Source organism: Hoplias malabaricus, chromosome X1, assembly GCF_029633855.1.
Source record: "Hoplias malabaricus isolate fHopMal1 chromosome X1, fHopMal1.hap1, whole genome shotgun sequence".
In the NCBI taxonomy this organism is placed as follows: domain Eukaryota; kingdom Metazoa; phylum Chordata; class Actinopteri; order Characiformes; family Erythrinidae; genus Hoplias; species Hoplias malabaricus.
Window position 1 is genome coordinate 18,130,047 of NC_089818.1, and position 18,677 is coordinate 18,148,723.

Here is an 18,677-nt window from a genome sequence, read left to right on the forward strand (position 1 = left end):
GTAACAAATGACCTTAGTGTTGCACGTTGCTCTGCATGCCATGGTTTGCATACCCTCCCTGTTTCTTGAGTTCCTGTCCGGTTTGTTTTTGCCATGGTCCTCTGCTGTGGCAGCAGGTGAAAATATCCAGAGGCTGCTGGGATCCTGTGCCCTGAGTGATCTCCAATGTGTCCTCTCTCCACGACTGACGGATTCTGCTTGGGGTAAGAAACAAATGAAGTGCCCCTGATGTGTCAGATTCTAGGATGCCAGTTGGCTAAATTTGTCACTATGTGCATGTTTTCTCTCAGCAACTGTTTTTGATTGGCCAATAAAAACACTGCCCAGTAACAATGTTAAAGAAAAGGGAACTCCATATTCTCAATGTATCTTATAAATTAAACTATATTTTACATTTGTAAAACGTTTCTGTAGCGCCCTTTATTTCCCAGCCTCCACTGGGTGTTTTGTATTGTTTTTCCCTTTTCGTGTGTGTTTTCTGTGTTTTTCTGTTCCTGTCTCCCACATGCTTTAAATTTTCATTCTCCATTGTCCATGTGCCTCGGTCAGCCCCAGGTAGCCACGCCCCTAATGTGACTGCTCCAGGTGTTTCTCATTCAGCTAATGGATTATAATCCCGTCATTTTTTTCTCCAATGTTTGTTGGTCATAGTCGTCCTTAGTGTTGGTATGGTGTTGTTCCTGATACTTTGGTTCTGGTTGATCTGTCTCATTTCCTTTATCAACCTCTCTGCTTTGGCTTGTGTCTTTTGGCTGTTGTTTTGTTTTTAAGATGTATTTAGTAGGAAGTAAATCTATGCTGCATAAAAATAGCTATGCATTTCTAAGTCTTCATATTTGCTCATGTCCTCTGTAGGATGGCACCCTTGCTCCCTGATGATCTCTTCAGTTTTAATTCAACAAAGTACTAATGGGAGTTTTTATGAAGGGGGTCTTTCTCTAAATCTGTTTGTTGGATGATTTTATCAAACCTGGGTCCTTTTTTGACTACATCTGAAAAATTATTATAGAAAAATTACAAAGATAATGATTTGCTGTACATTTTGTCTCCTTTCAGAGTCTTTCCTACTGGCCTTTAATTTTTCTCAATGGAGGAAGCAGACCGGTTGTGTGAACTGCTCTACTTGTGGCTAGAGAAGCAGGAACGATGTTCAGAGAAGCTCTTGGCTTTAGCAGAAGAGCTGGAGAGTCTTCGATTCAAAAGTACCATAGCTCAGACTATTGGAAATGCCACAGCGGTGGTTGGCTTCGGTGCAGCATTAGGTGCCTCAGTTTTAACAGTAGGCGTGGCTTCTCCTCTAGTTGCAGCCGGAGCAGGTGCAGTTGTGACTTTGGCTTCCAAGTTGACAGAGTCTGGCCTGTCCATAAAGACTATGAGTGAAGCAAAAGATGTTTTTAAAAAAGTCAAGGATATTGAAGGGGATATCCAAACGAAGCTGAAAGCACTGAAGGAAAAGTGTGGTGGAAGCAGACAGGGGGCTCATTCCTCCACAGACTGGTCTGATGAGTCTGATGATGAGTCTGATGATGAGTCTGATGATGAGTCTGATGATGAGTCTGAGTTCAGCACTCAAATTATGGTAGCACTGGCCCGTAGGCATAAGCTGAATGTGCCTGTGGACCTTCTCAGGAGCTTCTCCACGGCCACAAATTTTCATCGGGCAGCATTCAGTAGAAGAGGACCTTCCATTGGCACAGGCACTTTTGTTCGGAATGGGTTACTAGCATTTTCCTTTTGTGTCTTGAATGCAAGCACAAGTGTGTCGTCCAAAGAAGCGGTCAAGCACCTTGGGTTCTTCAGCATGAAAGCCGCCATTAAACAAACAGCTCGGGTATGAAATTTTAAAACATTAATATTGGAACATTGTGATATTGTTAACTTCAAAATTCCATGTCATTTCTTCAAATTCAATCTAACTGAAGTAAACAGTAATGCAATGTCTCTCAAAGCTACCTCAAATACAATACTACATACATTTATTTGTAATTTAAATCCCTGCTCTTGTTAAATATTTGCTGCTTTATATGAAAACACTACAGTCATTATTCTTCACGCTCAGAAACAAACAATTTCTCTGTACCTTTGTTTACAACTTAACACCATTAATGAAATCTTGTTGATTGCCCTTTTTAAAAACTTTCTCTCTCCTCAGGTCGCTGGTTGTTCTTTAGGCCTGGGCCTGTCCCTGTACGACTACATTCAAAACATAAAAGATTTGGCAAATGACGTTCACAAAACAGAGGCCAGTAAATTCCTACGAGATCCAGCCAGAAAAATGAAGGAACATGCAGAAACCCTGAAGGAAAACCTGGATGCACAGCGGTACAGTCATTTGCTTTGATAAATTTATATTATAGTGAGTTTCTTTAAAATAAATCTAGTTCGTGTAATTATTAGATATAAATTGTCTAGATTTAACATAATTTCACCTGAAGATGCCATTTGCAGTATATTTTTACATTTTTTTTATTGCTTGTGCTTATTAAAAAAATCCTAAATTATTATAAAATGTGGAATAAATTTGATTTTGCGTCACCATCGTATCAATAACTTCACAATTTTTGTAAATATTTGTATACATTAAAAAATAAATTAATGTGTGCTGTGAACATGCAGTTTGCAGTTTCTTCTTTAGAGAAAATTAACCAGATGCCACATACAAGCCCAAGGTCACCACACCCAAAGCTGTAGTGGTAGCAGTTGCAGCATTAGGCTGTGGAACAGTGCAACTCATTTCTAGAGCTTCATTCAATACCTTTACATAATGTGTGTAAAATAATTGAACATAGTATAATATAAATAAATTTAGGCTGCAGTTCTCCATTGAGGCACGTTTTATTGAGTAATATAGTAGTATTTATATCTAACGTCACTTCTCCTCTAATGAATGTTGCAAGCCATTTCACTTCCACTCACTGGTTTGGTTTAGTGTCTGCAGCAAGATATTACTTCTCATGGCATTGGCTTTGAGAACCATGACTTGTCACAATGACACACTGCCCATGTATCTACTTTTTAATGCAGCCTTACATGTGTAAGCAGATTTCACAGTTTAATGTCTATTTTTACAGGGAGATCATCAAAAAACTGTCAGAACTGAAGGTGCTTATTAAAAAGCTGGGTGGATACTCCTGTGCTATGGATGAGATTGGAGAGAAAGTGTTGAATTACATCGCTGCAACATGCTACAACCAAAGCGTCATTTCCTGGCTGGAGGAGACTGATCATCAGGTTCAGTTGCTGAATCATCTTCGATTTGTTAGGGATCATTTGCTTGAATATCTTGAAGAGGAAACAAAGAGGCACCGACGCAGGCGTTTGCACATTGTGTTTGTGGCTCATGGTTCAATTACAGAAAATTTCATGCCAGCAGCTGCCCTTGTGCCCACACCTTCCATCATTGATACCCTCCTCTACTCTCCATGGAACTGCTTAATTAATGCAGTGGCTGCATGTGGTATTGCTGAAGGAAGCATCAGACTTCAACAAAGACGATTTTGCATGCTGGACGGAGGGGATGCCAACAATCGTTACCCTTCGAACTGGAATGCAATGCGTAAATCCAGATATAACATCCCAGTAATTATGCTTAATTCTATGCACCCAGATGATGATAATGCATGGAAGACGTTTGTGCAGCTTGGAGGGAATCTGTACAGGGAAGACCGCATCATCGTCCCATACATTATGCCAAGTGAAGGTCTAAGCATCCCTTTCTTTGTTCTTGTTTTCACGACGTCATTCCTCCTCATGATTACAGGAGTACAAGCCACTGTGCATCTGGCGGCTTGTTTGGGGCGAGCTGGGAGCGCTGCAAAGCCTGAAGAATGGGAGAGACAGTATTCCTACACTGATGACGAGACCTACATGACTGTAGATATGAATGCAATGGAAATGGATCAGTTTCTGCTCGAAGCGATGAAATCAATGTTTGACATCTGTAACAGGCGTCACTGAGAAACTGCTGAGATGTGATTCTCTGAGAAGTGTTGAATGATTGACATGGAACAAATAAAATTACAAATGTAAATGAAAAATTACATTGTATATGTTTCACTAGCTGCTTACTTTACCACAATCTGCTTCATTGCCCAACTGACATAGTACACGTGTGTTCACAAACTGAATTTCTTGAGGTCTATGTCATTGTAAAGCTGCTTTGTTACACTTCGTGGAGTGGCTATTGCAGTGGAATAGTTACTCGTTTTGGGGCCTTGTCCCTATGTCCCATTAGTTGAGCTATGAATGTGGTGTTTGGAGTTATAATTGTAGCCATGGTTTTACATTTCAATTTCCAGCTTAATATGTTTATGTTAAACATCTCTGCTTTCTTAATTTGAATGTAACTCACATTTTCATGGGCTAACAGATATCTTTAGGGAGTTTATGAAAATTGTGTATTTTTAGTACTAAACTATAACGTTGATTCAATTCGAGTTTTTTTTGTTGCACTTTAATCAGTTTCTATTAAAATTATTTAATCATGTAATGGGCTCCCTTTCAAAACAGTTGTAAATTTACTTGTTACATGTTTAAGGGTAGAAATTTGTCTGGAGTTTTATGATCAATAGAATGAAATATTTGTTGCTATAAAGAGTGAAAGGGCTAATCACAATATCACTAGCATTAAAACACAAGACTGCATGTTGTACGTAGAACATAGCTAGTTAAAAAAATACATGGCCAAGAAATGTATGGTTTTGTAATGTATTCATGTGGAGAGAAAAAAGTATTAAAGGCAAATTAATATGGCATATTTTTGTAAAATAGAATTTATTCAGTATGTTGAAACAAATCATCAAAACCATGTAGTGTATTGTGTTGTTTGTGTAAAGTACATTTACTTCTCACTGATGATTAAAGCTGTTGAAGGAACTAAAACCTGGTGTGAGATTCACTCATTGGTGACACTCAAAGCCACTCAATCTTTCTATCAGGACATTCAGAGAAGAAAACCTGTGTTGGTACCTGAACGTAACAATACAGAAAAAGTACAGAGCCAAATCACAACAACAAAGTACAATGAGTGAAAAAGCAAGCTTTCTTTAATCCTTTTATATCCTTTCTCTTGTATAGAGTAGTGGCAGAGAAATGCACTCTTTAATAAACATGTATAACAGTGATACTGTAAAAGCACATATCTATAGAATTGGTCTTGATCATTTAAGTGTTTTTGGTTTGTCAGTGATGTCAGTGAAAACCATGGAGATGACCATGAAAATAAGTCTCAGTTTCAAAGAGCTGTAGTCAAACATATGTTAATTATATATTATATATTTTTAGGATATTATATAATTTTTAAAATATAATATACTTGATTTTTTATGTTGTATTCACAAGACATACACTTATTTTAATTCTTAGAATTTTGTTTGCATATTTTAACATTGTCTGTAAAACGTTTTAAACAAAATAATCTCCACACTATTGTGTGCCATTTTTAACGAGTGTCACGTGATAGTGATAAATGCCCTCTTGGGGTCTGTCATTAATCGACCGTGACTCTAATTTCACCTTCTTATGAGCTAAAACCTGGTGATGATTACGTCATATTTGTGCAGAAATATAAAAACAATAAGGGTTTACAAACTTGAATCCCACTGTGGATTGGGGAGTGACGTCAAGTTCTGATTCTAACGCCTACGTTTACTGACCATTCAACAGTTAACTGTAAAACATTCAAACAAAAACTAAAATGGGACATTAGCCTTGCTATTAGTAAAGAAAGAGTGAGAGGGTCGAGACAGTCTCTGAGGTCGTGCCCTTGTCAGAATGAACGATAAAACAAAACGAAAAAGAGGGATGTTCCGCTGCTTCTCTTAATAATAATAATAATAATAAACATTATGTATGTATGTATGAATAAATAGTCTGTTAGTAAGTTAATAATAACCCGTCCCGGGTCCGAGAGCGGGTTAAACCTGCCCCCGCTGGCAGGATGCTGCTGCTGTGTGCGGTTTGTTTTCCGCAGCACTTCGCTTCGGAGAGCTGTAAGATGGCCGCGGGAGAGAACAGAGGCCGGGCGCCGTGTTTTTAGTTCTCCACTCCGGGGCCTCTGGGGAACAGCCAGCCGAGCAACAGCGCGTACATTTCTGCATCAAACAGCGGGGGAGGCTCGGCTGGGATAGGCGGGGGCTCGCAGAGTCCTTCAATCTGTTATATCTATCATATAGTCACCTATTTGAAGTGTTAAATGTTATCTCCTAGTCACTTTAAGGAGGATTATAACTGACAGTGTTTTACACATGGGGTTCACTGTATTAACAGGTCGTAATATTTAATCTTGTATTATATAAGCATTGACTAACAGCTCATTAAATAAAAAAGTAATAGTGCACGAACTCTCCTAACTCATATAGAATAACCTGGAGTTAAGGGGGGCGCTACATAAAAAAACTACACTCCCAAAGGTCAGGTTGAAATGACCTTTACCCCTGAGTGAATGAGTCGTTAACTAAATAAGGAACATATACAAACTAAAAGCAACTAAGTTTGACTGGATCCAGTATGGTGTTAGATTGTTGCTAAGTGGTTGTCATAGTTTTAAAGATGGTTGCCAAGTGTTGCTATGTGGTTATTCATTTTTGTTAGGGTGGTGCTTGATAGCTGCTAATGTGTGGCTAGGTGGTCTATATAATATTTGTAGTGGTTAACATTTAATTGTTAGGGGCTGATTTTGCGTTAATGGTGTTTTATTTTGTTTTGTTTATTTTTTGTTGGTTGTATCCTCACCCTTTCTGCCAATCAATAAAAAATCTGCAAAAACATGCTGTATCAGTATCTCAAAAATGTCACATGTTTAGTGTACAAGGATTTTACCAGAAAAACAAGGATAGGTAAAAGAAAGTCAGATAGCAATAATTGTTACTAATAATTAATATCATTATGGACTCCTGTGCCCTGAGTGATCTCCAAGGTGTTCTCTCTCCACGACTGTCTGATTCTGCTTGGGGTAAGAGACAAATGAAGTGCCCCTGATGTGTCAGATTCTAGGATGCCAGTTGGCTAAATTTGTCACTATATGCATATTTTCTCTCAGCAACTGTTTTCAATTGGCCAATAAAAACACTGCCCAGTAACAATGTAAAAGAAAAGGGAACTCCATATTCTCAATGTATTTTATAAATTACACTCTGTGCTACCCTTTTTTTCCCAGCCTCCACTGGGTGTTTTGTATTGTTTTTCCCTTTTCGTGTGTGTTTTCTGTTCCTGTCTCCCACATGCTTTAAATTTTCATTCTCCATTGTCCATGTGCCTCGGTCAGCCCCAGGTAGCCACGCCCCTAATGTGACTGCTCCAGGTGTTTCTCATTCAGCTAATGGATTATAATCCCGTCATTTTTTTCTCCAATGTTTGTTGGTCGTGGTCGTCCTTAGTGTTGGTATGGTGTTGTTCCTGATACTTTGGTTCTGGTTGATCTGTCTCATTTCCTTTATCAACCTCTCTGCTTTGGCTTGTGTCTTTTGGCCGTTGTTTTGTTTTTAAGATGTATTTAGTAGGAAGTAAAGCTATGCTACATAAAAATAGCTATGCATTTCTAAGTCTTCATATTTGCTCATGTCCTCTGTAGGATGGCACCCTTGCTCCCTGATGATCTCTTCAGTTTTAATTCAACAAAGTACTAATGGGAGTTTTTATGAAGGGCTTCTTTCTCTAAATCTGTTTGTTGGATGATTTTATCAAACCTGGGTCCTTCTTGACTACATCTGAAAAATTATTATAGAAAAATTACAAAGATAATGACTTGCTGTACATTTTGTCTCCTTTCAGAGTCTTTCCTACTGGCCTTTAATTTTTCTCAATGGAGGAAGCAGACCGGTTGTGTGAACTGCTCTACTTGTGGCTAGAGAAGCAGGAACGGTGTTCAGAGAAGCTCTTGGCTTTAGCAGAAGAGCTGGAGAGTCGTCGATTCAAAAGTACCGTAGCTCAGAGTATCGGAAATGCCACAGCTGTGGTCGGCTTTGGTGCAGCATTAGGTGCCTCAGTTTTAACAGCAGGTCTGGCTGTTCCTCTAGTTGCAGCCGGAGCAGGTGCAGTTGTGACTTTGGCTTCCAAGGTGACAGAGTCTGGCCTGTCCATAAAGACTATGAAAGAAGCAAAAGATGTTATTAAAAAAGTCGAGGAGATTGAAGGGGATATCCAAATGAAGCTGAAAGCACTGAAGGAAAAGTGTGGTGGAAGCAGACAGGGGGCTCATTCCTTCACAGACTCGTCTGATGATGAGTCTGATGAGGAGTCTGAGGTCAACACTCATATTATGGTAGCACTGGCCCGTAGGCATAAGCTGAATGTGCCTGTGGACCTTCTCAGGAGCTTCTCCACGACCACAAATTTTCATCAGGCAGCATTCGGTGGAAGAGGACCTTCCATTGGCACAGGCGCTTTTGTTCGGAATGGGTTACTAGCATTTTCCTTTTATGCCTTGAATGCAAGCACAAGTGTGTCATCCAAAGAAGCGGTCAAGCACCTTGGGTTCTTCAGCATGAAAGCCACCATTAAACAAACAGCTCGGGTATGAAATTTTAAAACATTAATATTGGAACATTGTTATTGTTAACTTAAAAATTCCATGTCACTTCTTCAAATTCAATCTAACTGAAGTAAACAGTAATGCAATGTCTCTCAAAGCTACCTCAAATACAATACTACACACATTTATTTGTAATTTAAATCCCTGCTCTTGTTAAATATTTGCTGCTTTATATGAAAAAACTACAGTTATTATTCTTCACGCTCAAACCATTTCTCTGTACCTTTGTTTACAACTTAAAGCCATTAATGAAATCTTGTTGATTGCCCTTTTTAAAAACTTTCTCTCTCCTCAGGTCGCTGGTTGTTCTTTAGGCCTGGGCCTGTCCCTGTACGACTACATTCAAAACATAAAAGATTTGGCACGTGACGTTCACAAAACAGAGGCCAGTAAATTCCTGCGAGATTCAGCCAGAAAAATGAAGGAACATGCAGAAACTCTGAAGGAAAACCTGGATGCACAGCGGTACAGTCATTTGCTTTGATAAATTTATATTATAGTGAGTTTATCTCTAAAATAAATCTAGTTTGTGTAATTATTAGATATATATTGTCTAGGTTTAACATAATTTCACCTGAAGATGCCATTTGCAGTATATTTTTACATTTTTTTATTGCTTGTGCTTATTAAAAAAATCCTAAATTATTATAAAATGTGGAATAAATTTGATTTTGCGTCACCATCGTATCAATAACTTCACAATTTTTGTAAATATTTGTATACATTAAAAAATAAATTAATGTGTACTGTGAACATGCAGTTTGCAGTCACTTTAGAGAACATTAACCAGATGCCACATACAAATCCAAGGTCACCACACCCAGTAGCAGTTGCAGCATTAGGCTGTGGAACAGTGCAACTCATTTCTAGAGCTTCATTCAATACCTTTACATAATGTGTGTAAAATAGCCTTAAATAGCCTTACATGTGTAAGCAGATTTCACAGTTTAATGTCTATTTTTTACAGGGAGATCTTAAAAAAACTGTCAGAACTGAAGGTGCTTTATTAAAAAGCTGGGTGGATACTCCTGTGCTATGGATGAGATTGGAGAGAAAGTGTTGAATTACATCGCTGCAACATGCTACAACCAAAGCGTCATTTCCTGGCTGGAGGAGACTTGTAATCTTTTTCGATTTTTTTAGTGATTATTTGTTTGAATATCTTGAGGAAACGGAGGCGACGATGCAGGCATTTGCACATTGTGTTTGTGGCTCATGGTTCAATTAATGAAATGTTCATGCCAGCAGCTGCCCTTGTGCCCACACCTTCCATCATTGATACCCTCCTCTACTCTCCATGGAACTGATCAATTGATGCAGTGGCTGCATGTGGTATTGCTGAAGGAAGCATCAGACTTGAAGAAAGACGATTTCGCGTGGAGAAAACAGGACAGAAAGCAAACAATTGTTGCCCTTTGGACAAGACTGCATGTTGTACGTAGAACATAGCTAGTTAAAAAAAAAATACATGGCCAAGAAATGTATGCTTTTATAATGTATTCATGTGGAGAGAAAAAAGTATTAAAGGCAAATGAACATGGCATATTTTTGTAAAATAGAATTTATTCAGTATGTTGAAACAAATCATCAAAACCATGTAGTGTATTGTGTTGTTTGTGTAAAGTGCATTTACTTCTCACTGATGATTAAAGCTGTTGAAGGAACTAAAACCTGGTGTGAGATTCACTCATTGGTGACACTCAAAGCCACTCAATCTTTCTATCAGGACATTCAGAGAAGAAAACCTGTGTTGGTACCTGAAAGTAACAATACAGAAAAGGTACAGAGCCAAATCACAACAACAAAGTACAATGAGTGCATTTCTCTGCCACTACTCTATACAAGAGAAAGGATTAAAGAAAGCTACCTTTTTCACTTTAATAAACATGTATAAAAGTGATACTGTAAAAGCACATATCTATAGAATTGGTCTTGATCATTTAAGTGTTTTTGGTTTGTCAGTGATGTCAGTGAAAACCATGGAGATGACCATGAAAATAAGTCTCAGTTTCAAAGAGCTGTAGTCAAACATATGTTAATTATATAATTATTTTAAGGATATTATATAATTTTAAAAAATATATTTTATTGATTTTTTTATGTTGTATTCACAACACATACACTTATTTTAATTCTTAGAATTTTGTTTGCATATTTTAACATTGTCTGTAAAACGCTTTAAACAATAATCTCCACACTATTGTGTGACATTTTTTACGAGTGTCACGTGATAGTGATAAATGCCCTCTTGGGGTCTGTCATTAATCGACCGTGACTCTAATTTCACCTTCTTATGAGCTAAAACCCGGTGATGATTACGTCATATTTGTGCAGAAATATAAAAACAATAAGGGTTTACAAACTTGAATCCCACTGTGGATTGGGGAGTGACGTCAAGTTCTGATTCTAACGCCTACGTTTACTGACCATTCAACAGTTAACTGTAAAACATTCAAACAAAAACTAAAATGGGACATTAGCCTTGCTATTAGTAAAGAAAGAGTGAGAGGGTCGAGACAGTCCCTGAGGTCGTGCCCTTGTCAGAATGAACGATAAAACAAAACGAAAAAGAGGGATGTTCCGCTGCTTCTCTTAATAATAATAATAATAATAAACATTATGTATGTATGTATGTGTGAATAAATAGTCTGTTCGTAAGTTAATAATAACCCCTCCCGTCTGCGAGAGCGGGTTAAACCTGCCCCCGCTGGCAGGATGCTGCTGCTGTGTGCGGTTTGTTTTCCGCAGCACTTCGCCTCGGAGAGCTGTAAGATGGCCGCGGGAGAGAACAGCGGCCGGGCGCCGTGTTTGAATTTCTCCACTCCGGGGCCTCTGGGGAACAGCCAGCCGAGCAACAGCGCGTACATTTCTGCATCAAACAGTGGTGGAGGCTCGGCTGGGATAGGCGGGGGCTCGCAGAGTGCAGCGAGACGCTCGAACCCGCAGTCGGGGCCCAGCGGCCCTGAAAGCGCTGGTCTCGCGTCAGGGCCGCCGCTGAACACGAGAAACTCTGTCCCGCAGGCCTCGGCACAGGGCCCCGCCGGGGCTGCGGCGGCACACGGAGGCTCCATGGCCGGCGTAGCATCTAACATGCTAGGCTCGACCTCGAATTCTCTGGCCGTTGCAGCAGCCCCAGGCCCGGCTACACACTCGTCCCACTCCTCGGTGGCTCCAGCAGCGGCTGCGGCGGTTCTCGTTTACAGGGAGCCCGTCTACAACTGGCAAGCGACGAAGAGCACCGTGAAGGAGAGGTTCGCCTTCCTCTTCAATAACGAAGTCCTCAGTGACGTTCATTTTCTGGTCGGAAAAGGACTCGGAGTACAGCGCATACCGGCACACAGGTGAATAAAACAACATTAGTGGTATTTACTTGTGCTTACTGAGACAGTATTATAAGCGTTCTTTGTTGTCCAGCTGATTTATGGGTAATCCAGCAGCCAGTGCATTGTTTCGGAGCGTCGTTAGTATCGGTACAGTCTGTATCGCGCCAGTGTAAACAGTCTAAAACGGGTGTTATCACAAATTCACTTTGATAACTTAATCCCAAATTTAAGGACGGTCTAGTACGAATGTCCATCCGCTCTTTTCTTGTTGGACGGACTTGACTTTGGGCTAAACTTCCCTGACTAAACTGAGAAATCCTTCTCCGTGGAATAACACTCCTGGGGCGCACAGACCTTGTTAAGTTGTCCATTTCAGGTTCGAAATATTTGTTTATTTTCTGCAAATACTGAGGTACTATCTCCATTTATTTTGTCTAAAATATTGAATTTATAGTTGACTTAAATAGACTAGATATTTATTTCCTCAGAATAGTCATTAATAATTTCTCAATATTGGATTTGTTTTTACAAACTGCTGTCAGAAACAGCAAAAGGGTTGCAACATTTATATTTTCCTGTAATAAGTTTTATTATGAAGAACAATGTTTAATTTTATTCTGCTTTGTGGAATGTTCCCACATAATAATGAGATTAGATCAGTTTCAAGAAAACTAGAGTTTTAGTGTAATTTCATACTTGTGCCATGTTTCAATGTGTTTCTATACTGTTTTTTTTTTTTTGTAGTATTCTTTATTAAAAAAATACATTTGCCTCTAAGATTGTTTACCTGCAGCTCAAAAGCCCTACTCCATCACTTGAAGAGATTGGTTACTTGGATTTATGATTTACGAAATCTGGCTGTCTACGTTTACCCATTTCAGAATGTATTTGGAACACTGTAGTTTCAAATTTAAAAGGGTCAGCCGTGGCATGGGCTTTGCTTACTCTAATATGACTTCTACCATATAAACAACACTAAACAGGCTTTAATGAAGGCCCAGACATCGTAAATGTTTTAAAATATACAATTTACTCAATAGTCCATAGTCGTAATATGAAGATTAACTGCAGAATCCCCTTGTTTTGATTGTTGAAGGTAAAATAATTTAACTTTAAATCAGAATTAAAGACACAGCCTACTTTAACTTTACGTTTTTTACAAAGCCATGCAGATGTCAACAAGGAATTGTATGATAAGGGCATTTAAGGTAAATCGTGTAATTTTGTTGAAACTCGGAACTTTGCAAAACCACAGTGGGCCTTTTTTTTTTGTTTGTTTTTTATAATTTTAAACAAACTTTTATTTTCTTTTTCTTTTTTTTTTTCTTTACCAAATCTTTTTGGTGTTATTGTTTTTGTAGGTTTGTCTTGGCTGTTGGCAGTGCTGTATTTGATGCTATGTTTAATGGTGGCATGGCCACCACTTCAACAGAAATAGAGCTGCCTGATGTTGAACCTGCTGCTTTCCTGGCCTTGCTCAAGTGAGACATTGTTACATGCCTTTCAGAATGTTTGGGACATGTAGTAACTACACTAATTATAGTTAGCTTGTCCTCGTGTTGCTTAAAAAAAAAATCTTGCCTAGGTTCCTGTACTCTGACGAGGTCCAGATTGGCCCAGAGACTGTGATGACTACTCTGTACACTGCAAAAAAATATGCCGTCCCAGCCCTGGAGGCTCACTGTGTGGAGTTCCTCAAGAAGAATCTGCGTGCTGACAATGCATTCATGCTCCTCACACAGGTGTGGATCTCTACAGATATCCCCTTATCCAGACACGAGGTGTAGCTAACCTTTCCCTGGTAACCTCGGTATGTTTAATATATGTTGCTGGAACATCTCTGTTTTTGTTATTATTTATTTTTGGACATAATTGAAAAATACCAGTGGCCCTGGTGACAGTATAAACACATTTTAATGATAAGAATAATAATAAAAAGAAGTAACAATTACTGTATTTGATTTAATGAACATTGTCTTTTTTGGGCACAAGTCTTTCTTCAAAAGTTTAGCCACCCAAAATCACACATTGCCCACTGTTTTGATGTGACGAATATCTATTTCTCCAGGCGCGTCTTTTTGATGAACCCCAGCTTGCAAGTCTGTGCCTTGAGAACATTGATAAGAACACAGGTGATGCTCTGGCTGCAGAGGGCTTCACAGATATAGATCTGGGTATGTATGATGGGATTGATCGGTGCCTAAACTAATTTCTATATGACATAAAGGGGCATTCCAGTAAGATTAAAAAAAATAAATAAAAGGGTTTGACATTCTTTGTGATGCTATGTAAGATTCGGTAGCACAACCCACCACCTCTCACCGCAGTATCCAGCATGCATCATACAAATAAATGTAGTATGTGAAGTACAGTGAATTTCAATGGTAGAGTATGTGCTTGCTGCTCTCTTTACCAGATACGCTGGTTGCGGTATTGGAGCGGGACACACTGGGGGTGCGAGAGGTGCACTTGTTTGGGGCCGCGGTTCGCTGGGCTGAGGCAGAGGCTCACCGTCAACAGTACCAACCCACACCCGAGAACAAAAGACGCGTGTTGGGTAAAGCCCTCACCCTCATCCGCTTCCCTTTAATGACCATAGAGGAGTTTGCCGCAGGTACACCGCATCATGCCAGTCACTTACGGGTGACACCCAGTCGTTCTCAATCCCAACCTCGGGGACCCACCCTCCTGCACCGGGGGCTCATGCTTTCCCTGCAAAGACTGATGTCTTATCAAGTGAAAACAACTCCAATCTGGTCAATATGTCCTGTATTTCTCATTATGAGATTGAGCATTTATTTAAAGTGACTTAACTGGAGAAAATTTTATATTTTAGTAAATTTACCTCCCAACGACATAAGACACTGTCACTGGATTAATCCTTTAAAACTAGCAAATGGTTTAAATGTTGGTGGAATGACTTTAGATTCATATGGAAATATACTATAAAGAATTCACTTGGTAAAATCTCATTTTTGCAGTGTTCCCTGCTGTGACACATCTGATTCATGTCATGAAGGATTAGTAATTAGCGCAGTGGGGTTGAATAACGGGTTTATAGTGCATGGCAGTGGGTTCCAAGATTGGGAACCACTGGGTCGCCTCAGTCTGTCATTAATGCTCCACTTTCCTCCTCCAGTGGTGTAAATGTTTGAATATCGGTGCATGTAGGTCCAGCACAATCAGGAATCCTGACGGACAGAGAGGTGGTCAGTCTCTTCCTGCACTTCACAGTGAACCCCAAACCACGTGTGGAGTTTATCGACCGGCCGCGCTGCTGCCTGCGTGGGAAAGAGTGCAGCATCACGAGATTCGGGCAAGTGGAGAGCCGCTGGGGATACAGCGGAACTAGTGACCGCATCCGGTGAGAGCAAATACACACACTGAAGCCATATAGTTTTACAGCATTAGCTTGATCAGGTTTTGATTTTTAATGTGATGATGATTTATTTTAATGCACTTGTTTATTGTACTCTGAAGTCCACAAATGATTTCTTTTTCTCTGTCAGATTCTCAGTAAACCGCAGGATATTTGTTGTGGGTTTTGGACTGTATGGTTCCATACACGGACCTACAGACTATCAGGTCAACATACAGGTACAGTACTTGCTCGTATCTATTTTTAAAAGCCACTCGTTTTTATAGGTTGTGAATACAGATTTCTGAAATAAAGATATGAATAGATATAAATAGGCTAATGGTTATTGGACTGGTGACACCATCATTTAGTTTTAATACTAATCTGTACAATTAAAAATGACAAAGTTTCTGAATGTCTTTTTCTCAGATCATTCACACAGACAGCAACACAGTGCTTGGTCAGAATGACACGGGTTTCAGCTGCGACGGATCAGCAAACACTTTCAGGGTCATGTTCAAAGAGCCAGTGGAGATCCTGCCCAATGTAAACTACACGGCCTGTGCTACTCTTAAGGTCAGATTTAAGTTATCATTACAACTTCTTTACATACTTGAGTGCCTACTAGTCGCAGCCATTTCCTGGCCCAATTGAAATTAATTTTGGAAAGTTAAGGGTATAAATATCTTGGCCCACATCAGTTTGCTTGTAATATAATTCTCAGACTTGACTGTGTGTGTTTGTATGTATTTATGTATGTATGTATTTTTTGGCTGCGCTCTATCAGGGTCCAGACTCTCACTATGGTACCAAAGGCATGCGGAAGGTTACCCATGAGTCCTCGGGTTCCGGCACCAAAACCTGTTTCACCTTCTGTTACGCTGCCGGCAACAACAATGGCACTTCTGTCGAGGATGGACAAATCCCAGAGGTCATCTTCTACACATAATGACCCCATGAGTAGAGGATGCTTTTTGGAGGTGTCAGAAGATGCTCACCAATGGACTTCCTATTTTGTCTTATGCACTATAACTAAATGGAAGAACTCGAATTGGCGAGTAATGTAGTGGACGGCATAGAGATTGCCCCCTGCAAAACCTTCCACAGAAGAGGGAGCATGGCTGCTCTGCTTAAGAGTAACTGAGGATTATTATAGACTGTTGAGAAGGAGCGTGCTTTGCCCTAATGTTAAAGCTCCATATTGACATAATAGCCTGCAGACTGTAAACAAGTCACTTTTTTTTTTTTTAATACAGCTATGACTGACCTGAAAGCTATTTAAATAGGTAGCGAAGTGTCTTTAAAAATCCCTGTCTTCAACTGCTATTTCTTTGCAAGTGTGATTACGGGGATGAGTGCACACCTTCTAAACCAAACTAAATCAATCAGCACCTTTTGTGAATTTATTTTAATTTGATTAGATTGGGTTAAATACACATTCTCAAGTCCGTTAAGTCTACTTATGCTAGTGAAGCAGCATTAGAGAATGAAGCCATTTGAGAACACTAGGGAAGTGAGTGAGTGTCCTCTGGTTTTTTTGCCTTCTGTGCCAAATTATTGTGTTTAAGTACAACCTCTATAGACCCCACTTAGCAGTTGACCTACACAAGGTCTGCCCACAGATGTGTTCTTTTGAAGGAGGTTGAACATGCCCTACAGAACATTTTAAATCTCATTCAAACTAGTGAGGAAAAGTGTTGTGCCATCATGCCATAGCAGACCTTAGAAATTCGGTGGGTAAGATGTAAACAAAGTCATTGAGAATTTGATATAAAATAGTGCCAGATAGAACAAGGCTCAAATATCACTACCAGGGGTTTTAATATCCACAATAGAAATAGAACCTAGTTATTTATTAACAGTCACTGAGCTTATGTGTGTCTGCAGTAGATGCGTGAAATGGAATGGGAAGCTATGGAGCAGCTGCAGAAGGGTTTATGGTCACTATGCTGAATGCCGAGAATGGGCTAGAGGGGTATTAAACACTAGTATTGGGCTGGCAGATACCAACTCGAATCACTGAATGACTTTCTTCACGTCTAAATCTGAAATTTCCTAGTGATGCCTTTCAAAAGCTAGAATGACACATTCTAGATGTTGGTATTCTTACAGTTTCTCATTAGATTGAATGGTATTTGAATGGGTTTTCTCTCCAGCCTCACGAGAGAGTTGACAAAAGGTCAGAAAGTGTTACTGGGGTGTTCTTTATTGATTTGGTCAACCCGAGGAGGCAGAATAATCCCAAATCATCCTAAACTATGCATGCAGTTCTGTAGGTCACCTTTAGACTGTTTTGTGAACTAGCATGAACGGGGGGGTATCCTCCCTCTGCTTTAGTTGTGCCTGAAGTATTGATTCATCATCTCAGTGACAACATGCTGTAGAGTGAGTTGTCAGATTGCTATTGCAAACTCATACGTTGGGGAATGGTCTTTACCCAGCTGTTAATGTCTCATGTCTTGTTGTTTACCTGAGAAATGTGAAACTTCATGGATGTGGTTGTTAAAGATGCCCAAAAGGTCTTTGTCAAACTGTAGTGAGTTGTGAATAACAACGGTATAAATTTGTTGTTGTTATTATTGTTATTTATTTATAATTTATTTCACCAAAATATATCCCCTGGTACCGAGACAACTTCACTAGCAAGCACTTTTATTGGATAACTACAGATTAGTCTTCCCATTGAGGACCAGTTCCATACACCTGAGTTTCCTGATATGGGAAACGATGCAGACTACAGAAGGCATAGGATGCAATTTTTGTAACCCCTTCATGACAAAGCCTTTTTTTTTGTGCATCTTTAATAGCAACGTCAAACATGACCCTACCTGGACTCCCATGTGTAGTTTTCATATACTGATAAATGTCTGAAGATTATGCAGCGTAGACTGGATTTAAGGGACTTGATGTTTCATCACTACATGTTTTGTAACGTGACATGTTCATGTTTATGTTTATTTGGGCTTGCCTTGTAATGTGGTGAGGACAAAACAGGGGTTAAATTTCTTTCTAACCGGGATAAAACTGTAAAGAACTGACATCACCTCGTGTGTGTGTGTAAAACAAAACAAAATATATATATATATGTATAGAAAAAGGGGTTCAAACAAAAATAAACACATATGCAAGTGTTATACATTTTCCCTGAATGAGTTTGTAATGACCTGGTTATGAATGTAAAGGGGTTTTGAAACTGAATTGTGCTCAGAAACGTTATTGTTTTTCTTTGTGATATGTTTAATCCTTGGTGAGGGTAAAAGATTAGCGCTGCATAAACACGTAGCATTAAAATAAACATGGTTTGTATCTATTTTGGAGTTGTTTTATTTTGCATTTGAACTCAACTGTGTGTGCAGTAGTAATTGTGTAATTTGGGTTTTGGAAAAGGTGCGACAAATAAAACATAAATAATGCTTAGAGTTTAGCAGCAATTTTGATCCGTGGTGTGTTTGAACATGCCAAGAAA

General features: G+C 39.3%; 3 protein-coding genes across 6 annotated transcripts; all 3 read left to right on the plus strand.

Moving 5' to 3' along the window:
- Positions 1 to 641: 641 nt before the first annotated feature.
- LOC136675904 (uncharacterized) lies at positions 642 to 4,850 on the plus strand. Of its 2 annotated transcripts, none has more exons than XM_066652707.1 (4): positions 642 to 666; positions 1,057 to 1,831; positions 2,153 to 2,322; positions 3,072 to 4,849. In XM_066652707.1, exons 2-4 carry the CDS (start codon positions 1,088 to 1,090, stop codon positions 3,955 to 3,957), a joined length of 1,800 nt encoding a protein of 599 aa, XP_066508804.1. In that variant the 5' UTR covers positions 642 to 666; positions 1,057 to 1,087; the 3' UTR covers positions 3,958 to 4,849. The 2 variants fall into 2 exon arrangements, with proteins under 2 accessions (XP_066508804.1, XP_066508805.1); XM_066652708.1 differs by lacking the exon at positions 642 to 666 and adding an exon at positions 732 to 903 and having other exon boundaries at positions 3,072 to 4,850.
- Positions 4,851 to 7,339: 2,489 nt separating this feature from the next.
- Positions 7,340 to 10,189, plus strand: LOC136675943 (uncharacterized). 2 transcript variants are annotated; one of them, XM_066652764.1, is made up of 4 exons: positions 7,340 to 7,381; positions 7,771 to 8,512; positions 8,826 to 8,995; positions 9,498 to 10,189. In XM_066652764.1, exons 2-4 carry the CDS (start codon positions 7,802 to 7,804, stop codon positions 9,538 to 9,540), a joined length of 924 nt encoding a protein of 307 aa, XP_066508861.1. In that variant the 5' UTR covers positions 7,340 to 7,381; positions 7,771 to 7,801; the 3' UTR covers positions 9,541 to 10,189. The 2 variants fall into 2 exon arrangements, with proteins under 2 accessions (XP_066508861.1, XP_066508862.1); XM_066652765.1 differs by lacking the exon at positions 7,340 to 7,381 and adding an exon at positions 7,430 to 7,618.
- An 842-nt stretch (positions 10,190 to 11,031) lies between these two features.
- On the plus strand, positions 11,032 to 18,506 carry LOC136675795 (BTB/POZ domain-containing protein 2-like). Of its 2 annotated transcripts, none has more exons than XM_066652552.1 (9): positions 11,032 to 11,871; positions 13,215 to 13,334; positions 13,439 to 13,595; positions 13,922 to 14,027; positions 14,270 to 14,410; positions 15,025 to 15,217; positions 15,363 to 15,450; positions 15,641 to 15,787; positions 15,999 to 18,506. In XM_066652552.1, the coding sequence occupies exons 1-9, from the start codon at positions 11,246 to 11,248 to the stop codon at positions 16,158 to 16,160; spliced, it is 1,740 nt and encodes a 579-aa protein (XP_066508649.1). In that variant the 5' UTR covers positions 11,032 to 11,245; the 3' UTR covers positions 16,161 to 18,506. The 2 variants fall into 2 exon arrangements, with proteins under 2 accessions (XP_066508649.1, XP_066508648.1); XM_066652551.1 differs by having other exon boundaries at positions 11,036 to 11,871; positions 14,270 to 14,467.
- The last annotated feature ends 171 nt before the right edge of the window (positions 18,507 to 18,677 follow it).